The 21,416-nt window shown below is 33.8% G+C and overlaps 1 protein-coding gene across 4 annotated transcripts; it reads right to left on the bottom strand.

Moving 5' to 3' along the window:
- Positions 1-4,966: 4,966 nt before the first annotated feature.
- On the bottom strand, positions 4,967-17,544 carry AACT1 (Thiolase family protein). 4 transcript variants are annotated; one of them, XM_039038861.2, is made up of 15 exons: positions 17,374-17,544; positions 17,197-17,266; positions 16,950-17,048; positions 16,694-16,867; positions 16,485-16,590; positions 15,304-15,442; positions 14,614-14,691; positions 14,466-14,531; positions 8,488-8,573; positions 8,031-8,130; positions 7,844-7,954; positions 7,713-7,754; positions 6,412-6,498; positions 6,076-6,161; positions 4,967-5,243 (listed from the first exon to the last, which is right to left on the bottom strand). In XM_039038861.2, exons 2-15 carry the CDS (start codon positions 17,231-17,233, stop codon positions 5,210-5,212), a joined length of 1,245 nt encoding a protein of 414 aa, XP_038894789.1. In that variant the 5' UTR covers positions 17,234-17,266; positions 17,374-17,544; the 3' UTR covers positions 4,967-5,209. The 4 variants fall into 4 exon arrangements, with proteins under 4 accessions (XP_038894789.1, XP_090172414.1, XP_038894788.1 ...); XM_039038860.2 differs by lacking the exon at positions 4,967-5,243 and adding an exon at positions 5,648-5,789 and having other exon boundaries at positions 17,374-17,507; XM_090316288.1 differs by lacking the exon at positions 17,374-17,544 and having other exon boundaries at positions 17,197-17,271.
- Between the last annotated feature and the right edge of the window lie 3,872 nt (positions 17,545-21,416).

The raw sequence follows: 21,416 nt of genomic DNA, 5'->3' as shown, positions 1-21,416 counted from the left end.
TCAATGATTACACAACATGCCTTTCCATTTACATGACATCAAGTATGAAACATTGTTTCCCTTTGCGCCTCCACTAGATCTTCTTTGACTTGAGCACTTAAAGCTCTTCTAGTAAAAAACACATCGCCTACAATTGGTTCTTCATAACTTCCATTACTAGTCTCTCCTTCTTCAGTTATTTCTTCCTTATCCTCCTCATTTTCACTTCCCTCTCCCTCAGTTACTACCTCACCATTATGGATGATCATTGTCCTTTTGTTTGGACAATCTCTACTGACATGCCCTAACCCTTGACCTCTCTAGCACTTAATATCTCTATTTCTCTCTTTATGCTCTTCTAATTTAGTCTTCCCTTTCATAGAAGACTCGTCTTTTTCTTTAGAATTTTCTTTCACAAATTTATCTCTACTTCTAAAATCACTTCTATTCTCCTTTTTCCATGATGAGTTGAAAGAAGAAGAAGGTTTAGAAGAAGTGTACCTTGTTCTTTTGGTACTCAATTGTTTTTCCACTTTGATGGCAAGATGCAACATCTCCTCTATGTCAAAGTATGGCTACAAATCAACCTTGTCAACAATCTCCTTGTTGAGGCCTTTCAAAAATCGTGCCATGAGAGTCTCCAAGTCCTCATCAAGATCCGATCCATCAAAGTGTCCATCTCTTTGTTCTTCCACAGACTTGTTCCCTTGCCTCAATGCTTGAAGCCTTTGTGCCATATCCCTTTGGAAATGATTTGGAACAAAGTGTTTCCTCATGGACTCTTTGAATATCATGAAATAATTGGTGCTTCAAGATTTCTTCTCCTTCCTGTCATTAACTTGTCCCACCAAGTTTAAGCGTAATCCTTAAATTTAGCAACACAAAATTTAACCTTCTGCTCGTCACTAAAATTATGGCAAGCAAACACATTCTCCACCTCTTTTTCCCATTTAATGTAATCCTTTGGATCAGTTTTTCCAAAGAACTTTGGAATTTTAAATTTGATTCCCCCCATATTATGATCAATCGGAGCTACTTCTTGTTAAGCTCGCCTTTGAAAGTTTTGATATCCTCTCTCTCGACCTCTTCTTCTAACCACTTCTTGCTCAACACGTCTTTCTCCTTTTAATACCTCAAGTAATGTAACTTGGTCACCATCCAACGCGTCAGAACCATCACCCTCATATTGGTCATCATTATGGTGAATTACCACAGGTTGTGGTGGAGGAGGCAACACTCTTTCCCTTGCCCAATGCTCAATCTCCAACCTATCCAAATGATCTGTCAATGCTTCCATAGTACGAATCATTCGCACCATAACTCCTTGTTGTGCCTCTCTCAAACATACTTCATTAACTTCAACATCATCTTGATTGGCCATCCTGCAAAAGAAAAAAAAAGTAAAAGAAAAAATGGACCTCACTAGCACTCCCTCACGTGATTACTCTCTAGAAGATGAAAAAGTCACTCGTGTTTGCACTCAATATATATATAGAATTACTCCTAAGACTAGAAATATCTCAAACTTCAGCAAGTCTTATAGTATTCTTATGAGAATCATGCAAGAACAATATCAATTTAGCTAGAAGGTGGAAAGTCACAAAAATCTCAAATTTAGAAACATAAGTGTGACGTACTGGAATGAACTTTTAAGAAGCAAATCTATAGGAGCTAAAAGAAAATGAAGACAAAGAAATTTGGTAAAGGATCACAAAAATATATCAGAATGAGCAAAAGGTGTGAATGAAAAGATGGAAATGACAAAAGGATGTAGATATGATTCTTTTTTTCTTTTCTTTTTTTTTTTGGACTCCTTTCGAATACTCACAATGCTTTAAAACTTGCTTGAGATTTTTTTTTAAAAGCATAAAACAAGTGAAGTAGAATATGAAAAGTCAAAGAAGATGATAAGTCACTTTTAACCATTCCTTTTTCTTTTTCTTTTTCTTTTTTTTTTTTTTTTTTTTTTTTTTTTTTTTTTTTTTTTTTTTTTTGCAGCAAGCACAATAACGTATGAAACAAGAAAAAAAATGAGAAGATGAAGAGTCACAAGAAATATGAAAATAGATGAACAAAGAAAGATGATATAGAAAAGAAACAAGTAAGGATATAATCTCTTTAGAGCCAAAGCTCTTATACCAAATGATAAAGGGAACTACCTCAATCACGTTTGAGAACTCCCCCCTAAGCAAGGTAAACCCCGACAACAGTAATAAGAATAATCTCGATTAACTATTTAGTAAGCAACCCCAAGAAAGCTAAACAGATTTGGCTTGGAAGATTGATTGATGATCAAGAAGAAAGGAGAACTTGTTCCTAACTTCAAGATTTCGAACTCTCCACAATCTAATTGATCAAACTAGATTGAAAGTTCTAATACATGCATTCTAAACACAAGAATACAAAGAAAAAGCATAAAGCTTGAGAGAATAAACTCTAATGAAATTTCATTCAAATTCAAAGTGTGTTCCAATGACCAAACTACATAGGTATTTATACTAATTGAAAAGACAACTTGAAAGGATACAACTTTTCACCTAATTGACTAGGTTCAACAAAACTCTTCAACTACATACATGAACCTTAATAAATGTAAATACATTGAAATAAATTAATACATCAAGCATTAAATATGGGGATGAATCTGAATTTCCAGATTCATTAGGACTTTTGGGTGCCCAAGTGACTCTTGGAGCTTGAAGGATTGCAACTCTTCATGATGGGCTGAAAATTTAGCTTGGAAACAAGCATTTAATCCATCTTCAAGTCTTTTAGCTCTAGCTCTTTTCATTGGTCCTTGAGGCATAATGATTGCCTCATGATTGGATTGACTTGGAAAGTTCTCCCATGGATGTTTAGCTTGAGATCCAATTAAACTAGTTTGAGCTTGGTGAGCTTCATTTTCCTCTTCATTTGAGTTGGTTTGATCTTGCTGAGCTTCTCGGTTGGTCAGCTTCTTATCAACTTCTATCACCTTGAGGTTTAAGAGGTCTTTAATATTTTCTAAGGAAGCAATGTTTGCTTCATATCTCTTAGGTAATGAAACTAGAATCTTCTGAACCAATATATTGTCAGATAAATCAGTTCTTAATGCTCTTGCCTTGTTAGTAGTCCCAATCAACTTATCTGAGTACTCTTTAATAGACTCAAAATCCTTCATTTGCATTCTCTTGAATTCTCGCACTAAGTTCAACACCTTCATGCCTTTAATCATCTCATCACCTTCATACTCACTTTTGAGGAACTCCCATATCTCCTTCACTAACTTCAAGGCCATAATTCTATTGAATATGGCGAGAGACACAGCTTCATATAGGCAAGCTCGAGCCTTTTGCCTTCCTGGTGACCCTCTCCTTATAAGTCTTGATCTGATGTATTATTGGGTTATTAGGAAGTGGAGCAATCTCATAGTCTTGCTCAATTGCTTCCCAATAATCATAACCCTCTATGTAACCTTGTATTCTGATAGCCCAGCTTGGTAATTCTCGCCATCAAACACAAGTGGGGCTAATGAAGAAAGATTACTTGGTCCTTACTCCATCTCACTCAATAAACAAGTGTATCACTCGGTTTCTCTTAGGGATATCTCACTCTCACTCTCACTCACAAGTCCCTTAAGAATTCAGCTCTAATATCAATGTAGTTCTAACTATTAAGAGAGAAATGAGAAAATGGAAAGTATATTCATTTCATTCTAAAATGCTCCATATAAATACACATTTTAAGTCTAAAAATAGATTCCACAATGTTAGTAACGAATCTCACTAACTCCATAAGAAACTTAGACTCGACTACAACTAAAAATAACCTCTAACTATTTCCTAGAAACCAGGAATTGACTAAACCAACACAAAACTAGTTTGCAGTTTTGAGTTAGTAACGTATATACTGTGTTAAAATATAATATTATGCCTAAGATAAATTGTGATATATACGAATAAGCTATATATAATAGTAATAATATATTCATAAAATTCTTAATCATATATGTTGCGTATATGTACGGAATATGAATATATGGCCTGTGAATATCGATTTAAATTAATAGCATAAAACTTACAGACTGAATTTGCAAAATAAAAAGGATGGAAAGACGATGAATATTGTTCTGAACTTGGACGAAGTTTTGAAAGTAGATAATTATATATTAATAAGGGAATGAAAAAAATGAAAGCAAAGAAATGGAGAAGACAATAAATCAATGCTTACTTAAGTGAGCTTATTACTGTGAAGTATCCCGTTACTGTGGATGTCACCAATATTATGAAACAAACGACGTGAAGAATGAAAAACGAAGAAAATGGCTAATACCAAAAATGATAAATTTAGAAAAGAAATTGTATATGGCTAAAATAAAGGAAATTAAAAATAAATTTATATAAAATTGAATCTGCATCAAATACTTTTGTTTAAATTTAATAAAATCGTGGAGAAGTACTAAATTTATGGAAGGAAATAGTTGAGAAAAAGTTTCATAAATGAATCTCATACGTTGGTCAAGAGGATAAATTCTCCATATTTTCATTTAAAATCTAAACATGAAAATGTTAAGAAAAAAATTTGTGGACATTTATGAAATTGTGTAATATGACCTCTTTACCTAAATATTCATTTTAGAAAAAAAGATTACTATAGTAAAATAAATCTAACTTATTTACAAATATAACAATATAACAAAATGTTACTATCTTATCTATTCATATATCTTGTTGATAATTTTGAAAGACTAAAAACTCTCTTTTTTTAATTTCTTTCTAAATAATAGCTGGGATAATGTCGTGATTCTTGCCATCTTCTAAAAACGTATCTAGATTGCTTTTTTCATTGTTATTTCTTTCTAAATAATAGGATAATTTATAAATGAGCTTCAAACAATGGATTTCTAACTGCAGCCATCAGACAAGAGTGTAAATCTAGATCTATTTGGTCTCTAATAAGACATAGTTACCCCTTTCTATACCTGCAAATTAGAAAATTGCTTGCTATATTTGCAATTAATTTACTTCTGCTCTATTTCCCAAGCACTGCATAATTTAATAATCTCTTGCCTCTTGAACTTGATGATGGGACTTTTTTAACACTAAATAGAAGCAATGTCGCAAAAAGAAGATGAAAGAAACCTTTTATTACATGCCTAATTTTGCTGTATTACATATGATACACTGAATCATTAGTCCTCTTTCTTTGAATGTAGAACCCAACTAATGCCTTTTGAGAAGACCAATTTGGATCACAGCTTGGAATGTCGAACTCGAGCCGCATGCCTGCAACACCTTAACTCAACTCAGGATATATTGAAACTTAATCTTTCCCTAAGAAATATAATGACCATCAAAAGTAGTAAAAGGAAGTCGAATTATGAAGCATCTGGTAAATAATATCTCTACAGCGTTGCAATCAGGACTTTCACAAGGAACAAGGCACATGAACAAGCTACAAAAGAAATTAATCCCATGTGTTAACTATTGCTTAAACTTAAGAACCAGTTCTAAAAACGTCCCGTCATATTGAAAACAACGTTATCGGCTAAACATGATGTTTCTAAAAATGTTTTAAACATGACCATATCTAACTTAAGTATAATGCCAAATATGATATGCCAACTTAAGAATCAGTTTTTTCATAGACAAAAAAAGGTCTCCAATCCAAAAGAAAATGGAATCTCAAAAACATTTCAGCTCATTACCTTCGAAGAAATGCTTAAAAATTTTCAATGTCAAGCATAGTAGGCTACTCGGTAGTTTCTACAGATAAATAGCCCAGTCATTCTTATAAAGAAGAAGAAAAGGACACCAACTCCCATAAGCAATCTACATAGGATAGATTAGCAATGCAATGAAGTTCACTGTTGTTTAAGTTCATACATGATGAAATTCAAACTTGTAACTTCCTAGTTGATGATATATTATATGCAAGGTCGATGATATATATATGCCTACACCAATTAAGCTATGCTCAAGTTGCTATGAAGTTCAATGGTTATTGACAATGATTTTCATTTGATTTGCTTAGTGAAATCGTATTCTATAAAACATCAGGAACTAGCTAATATAATCTATAAACGGAATATTTCCTTCCAAGTTTAAAGGAGCTTACATGAGTTCAACCACAAGAGCAGATGCTCCTCCACCACCATTGCAGACAGCACCAACCCCATACTTGCCATTTCTCTGTCTTAGTACCTGTATCAAAGATGCTTCTTCAATAAGAATGCAACCGTAAGATAAGGCAGAGAACAGCAGTGAATATTGGTCAAATATACTTCCGCCTTATCAGCAGTCGTCCTAGTCTCTCAACTATTATAGTTATTAAAGGAAACGTGACAGGAAATATGGAAGAGAGACAAAGAAAAGGAGACATCAAGAGATTTATCTTTAAAAATTTAACCAACTCTCCACTACTGCCCAATCTGCGGGAAGTAACAAAAATTACCCCTAACAATGTGACCAAAATCCGAGCTCCACTACAGCCCAATGGGTGTCCCAAAGATACAGCTCCCCCATGAGCATTAACTCTATCCTGCATCCAACCACATGCACCAAAATAAGAAATCACAAAGGAATTTCATTTCCTTTCTGTGTATCTACTATCTATATAAAACAAGACAAAAGCTCATAGCTGGAAACGTAAAAACATTCAAAATATTGATCCCCCATGTGTAACAAGCCAAAGATCTTCGTTTTCTTCTGTTTTTCCCCTTTCCCAGCTTAGCAAGGGGGTCCCAACAATAAGGACAGATTTAATATGGGCCCGGGGGACTTGAGTACCCCTCAACTTTATGCTCTTTATATAATTATATATATATATAAAGAAAAAAAACTGGCATAGTATTAAAACCACTAGCTAGCTCAACAGTAAAACTGCCTTATCGCCATTTAGACCCAGGTTTGAGCCTCATTCTTTACATTTATTTTTACTAAATAATATAAAGTCCCGGCAACAAAATTTCTGGATCCGCACTGCCCAACACCAGGGGAGGAAACTAAGCATTTCAGAAAAGAATTACAAGAGAAAAATCTGTACCCAAGATTCCACAACCAACAAGTAACAACTGTTTTAGCCCAGAAGGAAGCAGAAATTTGAAATAATGGACAAAAGAACGAAGAATCAGACAGGAAAAAAAAAAGACAGAAGACAATCTTTTGCATCCAACAGTCCACCCAGAATGGAATAAAATTCACATCCCCCAACTACTACCATGAACTTCTCAGATAAAAAATATATATATATTTAGAATAAAAGATGTCGGCAAGGGAACTTTCCGATTCAATTTCTTTTTCCATCAAAGTTTCTTTTTGAAACTAAGGGTCACTTAAGAGACCTATGTGGATATAAAAGAAAAATGGAACCTCCTTCAACCATTTAAAGTGTAAAAGAACGTATTATTTGAATTGAGCTACCCAGTAACCAACCCTCCGAGGAATAAGATCTAGACACCATCTACGTATCAATTTGATACAACCTGCCCATTCTCATCACACCTCATGAAAATTCTTCACCAAAGCCCCTTCTTTCTTCCTGGCACCAAAATAAGGAGTTCCTGAAGTGGACAGAAAAATGCAAACGAATAGTAGCAAAAACACTACGGAGTGAGCCTTCTACCATGGGACAAACGACATGTCCAACAACCAACTTTATGCATCAATAACCATATTGCTAACCAGTACATAATTAGTTGAACCCTGAAGAATACCAAATGTGTGATAAATTTAATAAATGACAAGAAAACTCACAGGATCAAGACCAAGCAGCTTCTGATTGGCAAGAGCCACGACCTGAAGAGAAAAATTATAACAAGTTAACAAAAAAATCGTGCATGATGTAAAAAAATGCAATTGCAGTAAATGAGAGGACAAGTTCTTACGGAAAAGGCTTCATTAATTTCATAATAATCAATTTGAGAAGCATGTAAACCAGCATTTGAGATAGCTTTTGGGATAGCTAGGGCAGGAGCCGTTGTAAATAATTCAGGAGCCTGGTAGTCATTTTTCTTCTGTAAGCCACATGATCTTACTCCAAGAAGAGGATAATAACATCAAGAACTTAATTACCTGAGCTGCATCAGCATATCCTTTAATTACAGCAATTACTTCTAAACCAAGTTCAAGCGCCTTCTTCCCACTCACCAGCACTAAAGCAGCAGCACCATCACTGTCCAAGATCAAATTATCAAATATAATCCAGCTGCCTACAACTCCTCTCTATGGCATCAACGGAAGAATGGAAAGTAAATTTTCAAGGTACTTCACAAATCAGTGGCTGAAGAAAGTAAACCCACTGATAACCAAATCTTTCCAAAACTTATGAATTTAAGCAAGTTTCTTGTGTGCTTTGAAAATAAAATTAACATGATACCAAATAAATAACCGAATAACATTGATGGCTATGCATTTCTGCATTCAGTTCTGCTCAAGAATCACCTCAGGACCATAAGTGATCTCTTCAAGACAACACATACAAATTTAATTAACAGCAAATATGCAAATACAATTTACAAGAGAGAGAAACCTTATGATAGAAGCATTGCCAGCAGTAACAGTACCACCATCCTTTTTAAAACTTGGCCTGAGCTTTCTTAGTTTTGCAGCATCGAACTAGCAAGACACAAGAAAATTGGTTGAATCAAGGTAGAATGTAGCTTCAAAAGTCCATATTCAGCAAAATGGAAATTCTCAATATTTCAGAAAACTAGTAACCTCCCAGAAAAAAAATATTTTCAAAAGTAGAGAGAAGAACCCTAACCACACAAAATGAATAACCCCCATTCTATTTATACACTTCATTTTAATCTTATTTCCATCCTATCCTGCCTCTCACATCAAACTATAAGGCTACAACAGAGCAACAGAATCCCTTTTTACCCCTACGAAACAGAAATCTTTTGTTAAGGTCAAAACATAAAGTAGATTAGTGAAAAACAACTCCAATGTAGATTAAAGGAATAGGTAGTGTGATTAAAAAAAAAAAAAAAAAAAAAAAAAAAAGATAAAAAAAATAGCTAGAAGCACTCAAAGTTGAGGTTTTAACTTGTACCAAAAAAAAAAAAAACATCAAGATTTCTGTACGTATTATTAATCTTCTTGTTGTTCTACCATGGCAGCCAAAGAAGAACATCCATTGACTTGAGACTCTAGAGCTCTACCCTTGAAAAAAGAAATTCCACTCTTTGGCAGCAAAATCAAAGTGAATAAACAGATTATCCATATGAGGATCTTTCTTTCGCACGTTAACCTGTATTAAGACTCTTAGGAGCTGTTTGGGACGCAAAATTGAGATAGAATGTCTGAAGTTCATATGTATGTGGAGTTCATATATCTGTATTTGGAGTGCAGAGTTATTTGGTCTGAGTTCATATGTATCTATGTTTGGAGTGTAGAGTTGAGTTCATATATCTGGATATCTGATGCAGTTTTTTAAACTCTAAATAATATGCTTTTATGATTACTATTTTTGTTTTGAAACTTTTTATTCAATAATTCTACCCATCTTTGTTTGAATAAAATATGGATTGCAATTTTTTTCTTTTAATTTTTAAAACTTTTCTTTCTTTCTTTCTTTCTTTCTTTCCCTTCTTTTTTGGACAATGAATAACAATTAATCCATTACATTTCTTGTAGAAATATGGTTAAATAAAATGAGAAACTAAACCGAAATCAAAACTTTTGATTCTAGCTCATTTTTCTCCATAAATTTCATTATCTTCTTTTTCTTCTTCTTCCTACTGTTGCTCTATATTTTTACTATATCATGATTTTTTTAATTAAATCTCCCCCATCATCTAACAACCAATGGAATGTCACCACATTTCTTCAATAGTCTCACTTTCATTTCCTCTAAATTTTGGAGGGTCTTTAGAAAACAAATCTTTATTGTTCACTAATTCTTGTTAGAAAATGTGATAGACCCCGAGTAAAGAAAGTATATGAACAATAAAGGAAGACCAAGGAGAGGCTAGGTAATGAGAAAGATAAAGTGTAATAAAAATAGATGTGGACCCTAGGAATATTGTTAGTTGAGGGGGGAGGGGGGGACGTCCACAAGAGAGGAGGAGAGTATTTGTAAGGCCATTGAGGCCATGGGAAAGGTAGGAATGATTTTGTGAGTAGCAATCTCTCTTATGAGATTTAGAGGAGAAGTAGGGAGCTCTCGAATACTCCCTTGCTGTTGATAAATAAAGGCAACTTGACTTAGGCCTATCAACATGTTCCAAATTTTTTTTCCATTTTGTGGGGGTTTTTTTTTTTTTTGGTTATATGTTACATACATACTTTTCGTCTAAATATTCTTAACACTTATTTGATATGTGAATTCATTACGTATAAATATTGCACTTAACGTACGCAAAATAATATTTTTTATATAATCAACAACCTTACAACATACTTTAACAGTCATCAGTCTTATAGTAGTCGGAAGTGGTTGTCGAAGTGGATTATCGAAAATGATTTTTTGTTAGAGTTTATAGTCGGAGGTGGTTGGTAGAGCCTGAAGTCGATCACATGAACGTGTATTGGAGTTGGTTGTCGAAGTTTGTCATCGGATGTGATTTTCAAATCCGGAGTTGGTCGGGCGAAAGTGGTCATCAAAGTTGATCATCGAAGATGATTTTTGCTGGAGATTATAGTCGGAGGTGACTGTCGGAGCCCAAAGTTAGTCGCATGAAGGTGGTATTAGAGTTGGTTGTCGGAGTTTGTCGTCAAGGATGGTTGTTGAAGCCTCGAGTTGGCCGTCGGAGTTGCTTGCTCAAAGGTGATCAGAGGTGATTTTCATCAAAGTTTGTAATCGAAGGTGGTTGTCAGAGCCTACAAAGGTGATTTTCAAAGTTGGTTATCGAAGTTTGTTGTCGGAGCCAATTGGTCGTCGGAGTTGGTAGCACGAAGGTGGTCATCGGAATTGGGTCACCGGAAGGTCCACAAGAGAGGAGGAGAGTATTTGTAAGGCCATTGAGGCCATGGGAAAGATAGGAATTGTGAGTAGCAATCTCTCTTATGAGATTTAGAGGAGAGGTAAGGAGCTCTCGAATACTCCCTTGCTGTTGATAAATAAAGGCAACTTGACTTAGGCCTATCAAAATGTTCCAAATTTTTTTTCCATTTTATGGTTTTTTTTTTTTTTTTTTTGTTATATGTTACATACATTTCAACTATATACATATTTTTCGTCTAAATATTCTTAACACTTATTTGATATGTGAATTCATTACGTATTAATATTGTACTTAACATACGCAAAATAATATTTTTTATATAATCAACAACCTTACAACATACTTTAACAGTCATCAGTCTTATAGTAGTCGGAAGTGGTTGTCGAAGTGGATTATCGAAGATGATTTTTGTTGGAGTTTATAGTCAGAGGTGGTTGGCAGAGCCTGAAGTCGATCATGAACGTGTATTGGAGTTGGTTGTCGAAGTTTGTCATCGGAGGTGGTTTTCAAATCCCGGAGTTGGTCGGGCAAAAGTGGTCATCAAAATTAATCATCGAAGATGATTTTTGTTGGAGATTGTAGTCGGAGGTGTCTGTCGGAGCCCGAAGTTAGTCGCATGAAGGTGGTATTAGAGTTGGTTGTCGGAGTTTGTCATTGAAGGTGGTTCTTGAAGCCTCGAGTTGGCCGTCGGAATTGCTTGCTCAAAGGTGATCATCGGAGGTGATTTTCATCAAAGTTTGTAGTCGAAGGTGGTTGCAGAGCCTACAAAGATGGTTTTCGGAGTTGGTTATCGAAGTTTGTTGTCGGAGCCAATTGGTCGTCGAGTTGGTAGCACGAAGATGGTCATCGGAATTGGGTCACTGGAGGATCCACAAGAGAGGAGGAGAGTATTTGTAAGGCCATTGAGACCATGGGAAAGATAGGAATGATTTTGTGAGTAGTAATCTCTCTTATGAGATTTAGAGGAGAGGTAGGGAGCTCTCGAATACTCCCTTGTTGATAAATAAAGGCAACTTGACTTAGGCCTATCAAAATGTTCCAAATTTTTTTTTCCATTTTATGATTTTTTTCTTTTCTTTTTTTTTTTATTATATGTTACATACATTTCAACTACATATATACTTTTCGTTTAAATATTCTTAACAATTATTTGATATGTGAATTCATTACATACAAATATTGCACTTAACGTACGCAAAATAATATTTTTTATATAATCAACAACTCTACAACATACTTTAACAGTCATCAGTCTTATAGTAGTCGGAAGTGGTTGTCGAAGTGGATTATCGAAAATGATTTTTGTTGGAGTTTATAGTCGGAGGTGGTTGGCAGAGCCTGAAGTCGATCACATGAACATGTATTGGAGTTGGTTGTCGAAGTTTTTCATTGGAGGTGGTTTTCAAATCCTGGAGTTGGTCAGGTGAAAGTGGTCATCAAAGTTGATCATCGAAGATGATTTTTGCTGGAGATTGTAGTCGGAGGTGACCGTCGGAGCCCGAAGTTAGTTGCATGAAGGTGGTATTAGAGTTGGTTATCGGAGTTTGTCGTCAAAGGTGGTTGTTGAAGCCTCGAGTTGGCTGTCAGAGTTGTTTGCTCAAAGGTGATCATCAGAGGTGATTTTCATCAAAGTTTGTAGCCGAAGGTGGTTGTCAGAGCCTACAAAGGTGGTTTTCGGAGTTGATTATCGGAGTTTGTTGTCGGAGCCAATTCGTCGTCGGAGTTGGTAACACGAAGGTTGTCGGAGGCTAGAAATTCGTTGTCGGAGTTGATCGCGCGAAGGTTGTCGGAGTTCAGAGTTGGTCGTCGGAGCTGTCATCAGAGGTAGTTGTCAGAATCCGAATTTCGTCTCTAGAATTGTCATCGGAGGTGGTTGTCAGAACCCGGAGTTGGTCGTTGGAGTTATCATCAGAGGTGATTGCCGGAGCTTAGAGTTAGTTCTCAAAGTGTGACAGTGGCGATGGGTGGAACCACTGAAAATGTGGGAAGAAGGGTGAGTTGGTAAAATATATCAACTCAATTCCACCAACATTTAAAGTTGTTGGGTCAAACAATGAGCTAGTATATTATACCAACTCAACTCAACTCATGTTGGTGAGCCAAACACCCCCTTTATAGCTATTAGATAGATAAATATGGGGTTCCATATCAAAACCAACCGACAATGAGAAGAGTAACTCAGGTAGATTATAAATCTTCATTTTTTCAATATGGGATTTTCAATATGCCCCATCAAGATGGTGTCTCTTTCAATTGAATTCCACTAGTTTTTTTTTTTTTTTTTTTTGGGGGGGGGGGGGGGGGGGGGGTGGGACTGAATACCATATTAAATTATATGGAGTTCTATCTCAATTGATTTTGAGACTGAGTAACCCATGCACCTTTATAAAGATTTTGAGGTCTCCCATCTTTTCTAATGTGGGACTCTCAACATGCCCCTCACAATGGTGCCTTTTTGGGCTTGGGTCAGATCTTTTTTTCCTTCTTTGAACCAAAGACTCATTTGAGTTTTATGGGCTCTCTAATATAATATTAGATAAACATGGCATTCGATCTTAAAACCAATTGGCAATGAAAGGAGTAACTCATGTACCTTATAAGGATTGTGAGGTCTTTTCATCTTTCAAATGTGAAATCATCCACAATAGCAACAACCAAGGAAAAACTTGGTTTTCTTTGAATTTCTCCTTCCTAGACCAGGTCGTTTGTAGGTTTTTCCAGTTTACTATCACCTGTATTAAGGAGAAATTTTAAGGATTTGCAAGAAAACGCACCCTTCAGACATGCATGAACTTTGACTGATTCTTACAGTAAAGAGACTCCCCCTAATTTTTAATTGAATCTATAGCCCATTCCTGAATTTCACTATTCAAAAAAAATTCTTTTCAATTGAAGATCTCGAGTAACATAACTCACTAATAGTCTTCTCTCAACACAATAGTACACCCATGTAGATAAGCGTCTGCATCTTGATCTCTCCTGCAGAACTATTACTTTGCACATTATTATGGAATTGTTGTTGAAACTTGTTCTGGATTTGCTAGGCTTGCAAGAGAAAATTTTGTTTCCCCACGAAGGAGCTTCTTTTAAATCCTCCCTTCCAGTATAAGTGTAAAGTCCTTTGGTATGTTTTTCTTTTCTTTCCCCCCATTTTGTGAGAAATTTCGCTTGAGAGGAATTATTGTTGCCTACAAAGAAATGAGAGGGGGAACAACCCATTTCCAATTATCCATATGATTTCGAGTTCCAACAACCATACTATGCCCCTACCTGGAAAGTCTTTAAGAACTTTTTCCAGAACTTACTAATGTTAGCAGGAACCTGAAGTCAGTTCCTAACTTGAAGCAACAAACTCATAATTTTCCTTATAAATGCTTCATTCTAGGCTCAAACAACATCTCTCCTAATCAACTAAGAACCATTTTGATGCCAATTCCCCTGGTTCTCTATGGTACCCTAGCTACATTTTCTTAAGCATGTATACAATACCAAGTGTTTGTTAATTGCGTGAATAAAATGAATATTGCAGTGTTTTTTACTATAATTAGTGACACCCTACCTGTCTTAGGCTTTCGTCCTTGTCAAAAATTGAAGATGGCTTCCCTCTTCCGGAAGGAACCTTGACCTAAAAAATTCAAGCCATTAGTTGGGTTTGATTTATAATAGAGAATTCTGAATGCATTCTTATAACGGAATAGAAACCTTACCGGAGCTATTTCCCAGGATAATAGACCATTATTTTGTGCAGCAAGTCCTCGCTCAAAGCTCTTAATAGCATATGCATCCTATTGAGGATAAATAAGAAACATAAAAGAGAGTACCTTACAGAAGGGTTATTAAATTGTGTAAAATTACTGATGAAACCAAAAGTGTAAGCTTATAGATTTTGAAAATTTTAATATTTATGTTCAAATTCTAACACTCGGCTCACAGTTGGAAATTAGTATAAGGTCCAACAAGTGAATATTAGTATTAATTGAGGAGGAAATGACATTTCCAAGAGTTTGAAACAAGACATTTAATAGCCTGCCAAATTGCCACTAAACTAAAAAGCTTACCCTCATGGGTTATGTTTACGATAAATTTGAACTTTTATTAATACTTTAACATACTGTTATAAAGATGGATCATTTCTCAAAAACATATAGCCATAAGAAGAAACATTTCCCAGAAAATCAGAGTATTTCAAGCTAAGTGTTTCTAACTGGCTTGTCCTATCACAAAAAAGTTCCGTTTGATGGCATTAAAAAGTTTGAGGCTCACAAATCGAATTTTGAACAAAATTAATTAAGATCTTAAAACTTGCGAGGGAACTAAATTACCTGCTCAAATTGAACTAGTAAAACTTATTAATAGTACTAACTACTAAGCGAGGCTCCCCATCTGATAAAGTCTACCTGCTCTTCTCTTGTAATGGAATACTGGCTGGCACATATCTCAGCACAAACACCCATGGCAAAGTCGTTGTAAGCATCCCAAAGACCATCTTTAAGCATACCATCTACAACAGTATCATTTCCAAATCGAGACCCTTTTCTGTTCATAACTTTGAGTCAGGATGAAAAGTAGATATTCCTCTTTGAAAACAAGAGCGATAAAGTCTTTCGTTCTTCTCAATGAAAGCTAAGTTCCATTGAAAGTGGAGAATCAAATCAACAATTTAGGTGCAATAACAAGTTTATGGCATTGAAAGTGGAGAATCAAATCAACAATCAACAATCAAATCCCAGATTTTATAAAGTGTCTACTAAGTCTCTGAATTTTCAATTTTTTTAATAGGTGCTTGATCTTTAAGGATTTTCTAGGTTCTTAAAATGTGTCCAATTGGTCTTTTAATTTTCAATTTTGTGTCTAATAGGTCCCTGACCTATTCAACATTCTTTTAAAATCCAAAAACTACTATACACAAAATTGAGAGTTTAAAGTCTCATTAGATATAAAATTCAATTATATATCTATTAGATGAATTATTTTAAAAAAAACATTTGAATATTACAAAGTTCTGTTTAATACAAAATTGAAATTTCAAAGACCTATCAATCGAAATTGAAAGTTTAAGGACTTATTAGATAGTTTTAAAATTGAGAGACCAAATAGATACAAATTTGAAAGTTTGTTTAACCTTATTTTTAAAGGATGAATGAAGAGTAAAGAAAATATTTCAACAACCATAAAGATAGTAGCTCAAGGAGAAAACAGCAAGCCATATACCAAAACAGAACATAATCAAAATTTCGACTCCATGAATAGGAAAACTCTGAGTTTGAATTCTCCAAATAAAGTTTTGTTTTCTTGTAAAGGGGGGGAACACTGTGTTTGACAATTCACCCTGTTCTAGCAATTTCATATTTGCATTTGTTCATAATAATCTATAGTCAATCAGATAACCAATTTTTTTACATTGAAGCAAACGTGTTTTATTGAACTATATCCTTGGATTAAAGTTCATGAGAGCAGCAACAAGAAGAAAGGAATGTCAGCAACCATGGGAACTTCATGATGTTTTTCTAATTCAATCTATCAAGTGATTAATATAAAATAGAACAATTTAAAAATGGGGAGAGGAGAAAAGGCCAACCTTACTTCTTGGAGATATTTGGGCGCATTAGACATACTTTCCATACCACCAGAAACAACAACATCATTTATTCCTAACTGGATCGTGTGCGCTGCAATCATTGTAGCTGTGCCAACAAAAAAGAAACAGAAAAAGGAGCGTTACATTTTCAGAATCCAGTACTCATATTCTATAACAATCACAATTTTGATGGATGAAGAAACAAACACCTTTCATGCCGGATGCACAGACTTTATTAATAGTGGTGCAAATAACAGAGTTTGGTATACCAGCACCCAAAGCAGCTTGCCTAGCAGGAGCTTGCCCTAAATTTGCACTGAGAACATTTCCAAAGAATACCTCTTGCACAAGAGACGGATCAACATTTGCCCTCTTAAGGGCACCTATAAACATCTTTCCACTTCAAAATAGGGTAATCCATTCAGGAGAAAACATTGAAGTTCAATTAATACGATAAAAACTTACATTCAATCGCTATAGAACCGAGTTGGGTAGCCGAGAAAGATGAAAGTGAACCAAGGAAGCCACCCATTGGCGTACGAGCAACACCCACGATACAAATATCTGTGCCAACATAAATAAGCACCGCAAATTACTATCAACTGTAAAAAGAAGAATATAGAGGCGATCCCAGTTCATGATTTCATCCATGGAAAAGGAAAGACAGTTCAATCAAAACAATTATTGTTTAAATAGAGGTGAATTAGAGAACCTCGGGGGTTGATAGAATCGCAGGAAAGAGGAGCCATGGGAGAGGTAGGAAGAGAAATCAGAAAGAAAACCTGTACAAATAAAAAGGAGAAGAGAGGGTGAAATTAGGCGGTTAACAGAGAGAGCATACTAGTAGTAGTTGGATTAAAAATGGAGAATTGGAGAAGAACATGATCACCTGTGAAAATGATTTCGAGAGAGAGACAGAGAGAGAGAGAGAGAGAGCGAGAGAGCGAGGCAAAATAAAAGTTAGAAAGACGTATGTAGAAGTTGGAACTTGAAGACGTCTTTATCCATGGAGATGCGTGCCCATTGAAAATGTCAAGTATTGAATTATCTTTCCGACTTTGTAATTAAAAGTGTTGATGTGAATATGAAATGAGAAATGTGAGTTGATGGGAATAATGAAGTAACAAATCTCTTTAATAATTGGTAAATTAAACGATTGATAGATTTTTTTGTATAAAAAAAATGTTAAATTATTTACAGAGATGATATATACTTATAAACCGACGATTAATAATAAATTTCTATCAATGATAGCTATTAATAGACTTTTATATTAAAATTTTGTTAGTTTCTTCTATTTTTCTATTTTGGAAAATTCCTCTAAATGATTTCAATCACAAATTTTTTTATCATTAATGTCTCGTTTGCTAACCATTTTGATTTTGATTTTGGGTTGTTGAAAATTAAGTTTATTTCCTTCTTATTTCTTATATTGATTTGCATCTTACAATTGTTGAATTCTAAGCAAAATTTCAAAAATAAAGACAAATTTTGAAAAACTACTTTTTTGGTTTTCAAAATTTGGATTTGTGTTTTAAACTATTGACAAAAAATAGATAACAAACTAAGAATTCTGGGAGTGTAAGTAGTGTCTAAAGCCTTAATTTTTAAAAATAAAAATAAAAACAAAAAACAAAATAATTACAAAATGGACTCAAATATATTCTTATACTATGGTAGACTCAATTCGACATTCATCACTCTACTAAACAAAAGTCAGAAATTTTTTTTCTTTTATTCTTCCTTAGGACAATTACCTTGGGAGCCGTTTAGTTTGTTTAGTAGATACTTAGAAAAAAAATGGTATTTGAGAATAAAAGATTTATGTATGTATATTTGATGAAAGAATCATTTTTATTGAATAATTACTAATAAGTATTATTAAAAATTAAACACATTAAATTGAGTTAGATGTTCAATTGAACTATACCCATTTAAGCAGGAAGACTTATATTAAAATTAACTAATTAATTTTTTTAAATATTCTTGGTTACACTGATTTAGTATATTTTTATTAATAAAATAATTAAATAAGTATATGTTATTTATTTATTACAATCTAATTATTTAATTTTAGTCAATTAGATTTTAACATCATTAATTACAAAATTTATTTGCATCCATTAATTTTTAATTACATATAAAAATATATTTTAATCATCAATGTACAAAAAAATTAATGTAAGAAAAAAAGAGAACAAAATATGATACGTTAATAATGAAAGTATATAACTACTAGAAAAATACTTTAAAACAATTGCATGATGGATTAATAATGAAGTATCTACTTATAATAGCTCTCAATAAATAATTGATTGATTAAAAAAAAAATAGGTAGTCGGTTATAATTATTGAAAAATGAATTTTTGTACAAATTTAATTTATGCCTATGCCAGTGTGAAATGGTGGAAGCCATGTTGAAACTGGGGATTTCATCTTTTCGGATTGACAGTATTAAGGATTGTATTTCCACATTGAATTTCTTGGTCCTAGTCAATGGAAACCATATAAGAAGTTCTTCCCCCAAAGAGGAATCAGGCAAGATGACATATTGTCCTTTTATTTGTTCATCCTTTGTGTTGAGAGCATATCCTCGATCTCTAAAGGGAGTCCAACCAATGAAGCAAACACCCCTTTAGAGATCGAGGATAGGCTCCTAAGCCCAACCTTTGTTTGGGGCTATGGTTTAGGATGTCAGATTTTTTATACTCTTCTCTATGGGTTTGAATAGTAATGTTATTCAAATCCATGGATTACACTTTTTTCTATTTTTTTTCTAATTCAATCTTGGAAGTTTGTCGACCAACTTCCAAACCCCATCTTTAGTAATTGTCATCGGCCAATTTCGACTGCCACCTCCGACGACCGTCGCCAGCCAACCTCCAATCACCACTTTCGTTGACCGCCATCAAAGAACTTCCGGCCACCATCGGCCGGAAGGAACGATGAAGTTCCATTGCGAAAACGGGGATCGACCGAATTTTTAACTTTCATAGAACAATAAAACTACAAAGAACATTATGCATTATCACATAAAAATACAACACACATAAAAGAGGAGGAAAAGAGAAATAAGGGTTTGGAAAATCTTACCGTTGAAGAACCATCTCCGCAAATTTCCTCCTCTGATCATAAACAATCACGATCCAAGATGACCACCACCACAAAATCTTCCTCTATATTCTCTTTAGAGGAAGAGAATCACATGAGGTCTGTCAAATGAGAGAAAAGAGGGAAGGGATCCCACCAAAATTAAATTCAAAATTTTAATTTTTAACAAATCTAATAAAAATTAATATATACATTTAAAGTTGGTATAGAGGTAAATGTATAATTATATTTAAGTTTAACTTTGGTAAGTTTTATATTGAGTTTGAGATTGACGTATGTAAATTTGAGTTGGTTTGTTTCAATTCATTAATGTTCTTAGTTGAGTTTTAAGTTCTATCTTCATTTTGAGATTGGTATAAGGTATATTGAACATTAAACTTATTTAAATTTGTATTTTGTAGGTACCTTAAGATTTATGTTGAAGATGCATCTCTCGACAAGCTAAGCTAGGTTGTAAAATTATGTTTTATAGGTAATTTGTGGATATTATGTAATTTTATTTCATAGTTAATAATTTGTGGATGTTATGTTATATTTAAGACAAATAGTATTAGTAGTTGTTTATTTGAAAATTTCTTAAGATTCAAATATCTTTTCTAGATATTATTTAATATTGTAGACATCTAATTAATTTTAGTAATTTTTATTTTAGTTTATTGGATATTTGTAAGATTCAAATAGGTATGAAATTTGTTTAAAAAAACAAATATAAAATTTAGTAAATAAAGAAAAAGATATTTCCAATGCCTAAATATGTAATTCTGACGATACAGTGATCGGAAAAAATGTAATTTTACCGATGGTTGATTCATAGTTTAAGCATTGGAATAAGTAACCATCTCCCGATACCAGTTGGAACAGTCAACATAAGTTGACTTCTCCCAACGACAGAAAATTATTCTTACCGTTGGGAGAAATAACTTTTCCCGATGGTATCATTTAGGGTCGGCAAAAGTCTCAATCTTTATTCTGTTAATATATCTGTTTTTCCCTATGACAAGGCTTTTTCCAGTCGGGGAAGGTTTTCCTGACGACGTTGTCCTGACAATACTGTCAACGATTGGATTACCATCGGAATAGGTTTCTCCAACGGCTTTTTAAACTTTTTTCAATGGTCGCCATCGTCGGCAAAAGTCCGAATTCTTGTAGTGTTTCTCACACACACCTCCATGTCCATATGTTGTCATACACATACCTTCTTTTCCTATCGTCTTTACTTGTGAAAAAAAAAAAATCATTCCACCTACAATTTTGATACTCTAAACTTCTCGTACTATATTAATTTTAACCTTAAATTTCATCAACTTGTACCTCAAACTTAAGCGAGTTGAATTTTTAACTTGAAAGAAGAAAATGTTATAATTTTTATTTAATACAAGTTGTTGCTTGAAAAATAATTAAAAAAGAATAACTCTCATATAATTTCAATGAATTATAAAATTTATATGACAAGTACGGACGAATTGGTTCATTTATGCAAATTAAGCTTGGGATTATTGAAATTAATGATTTATATTACATTACATTTTGTTAATTGAACTGAAAATATCAACATAGGATTTAATTATATAAAATTGAAAGTTTATTGTAAAATATGATGTAACATAACAAGTTTATTGGATAAATTTCAAATAAATGGAGAAGTTTCATTATTATTATTTTTTATTTTTTTATTTTTTTTGCCAATATATATAGTGAGACTTTTGGCACCTTGGATATTCCAATTATCTTACGCTCTACATTGGTTATGTTAAAATAAAGAGTAACTTACGGTTGATCATCCTTTGTTCATATTTTACTACTTTATCAAATATTTGAACA

Source organism: Benincasa hispida, chromosome 8 (assembly GCF_027475165.1).
Source record: "Benincasa hispida cultivar pf3 chromosome 8, pf3_genome.v1.1, whole genome shotgun sequence".
Taxonomy (NCBI): Eukaryota; Viridiplantae; Streptophyta; class Magnoliopsida; order Cucurbitales; family Cucurbitaceae; genus Benincasa; species Benincasa hispida.
Note: the sequence above shows the minus strand (reverse complement) of the source record. Positions and strands in the feature narration are given on the sequence as shown.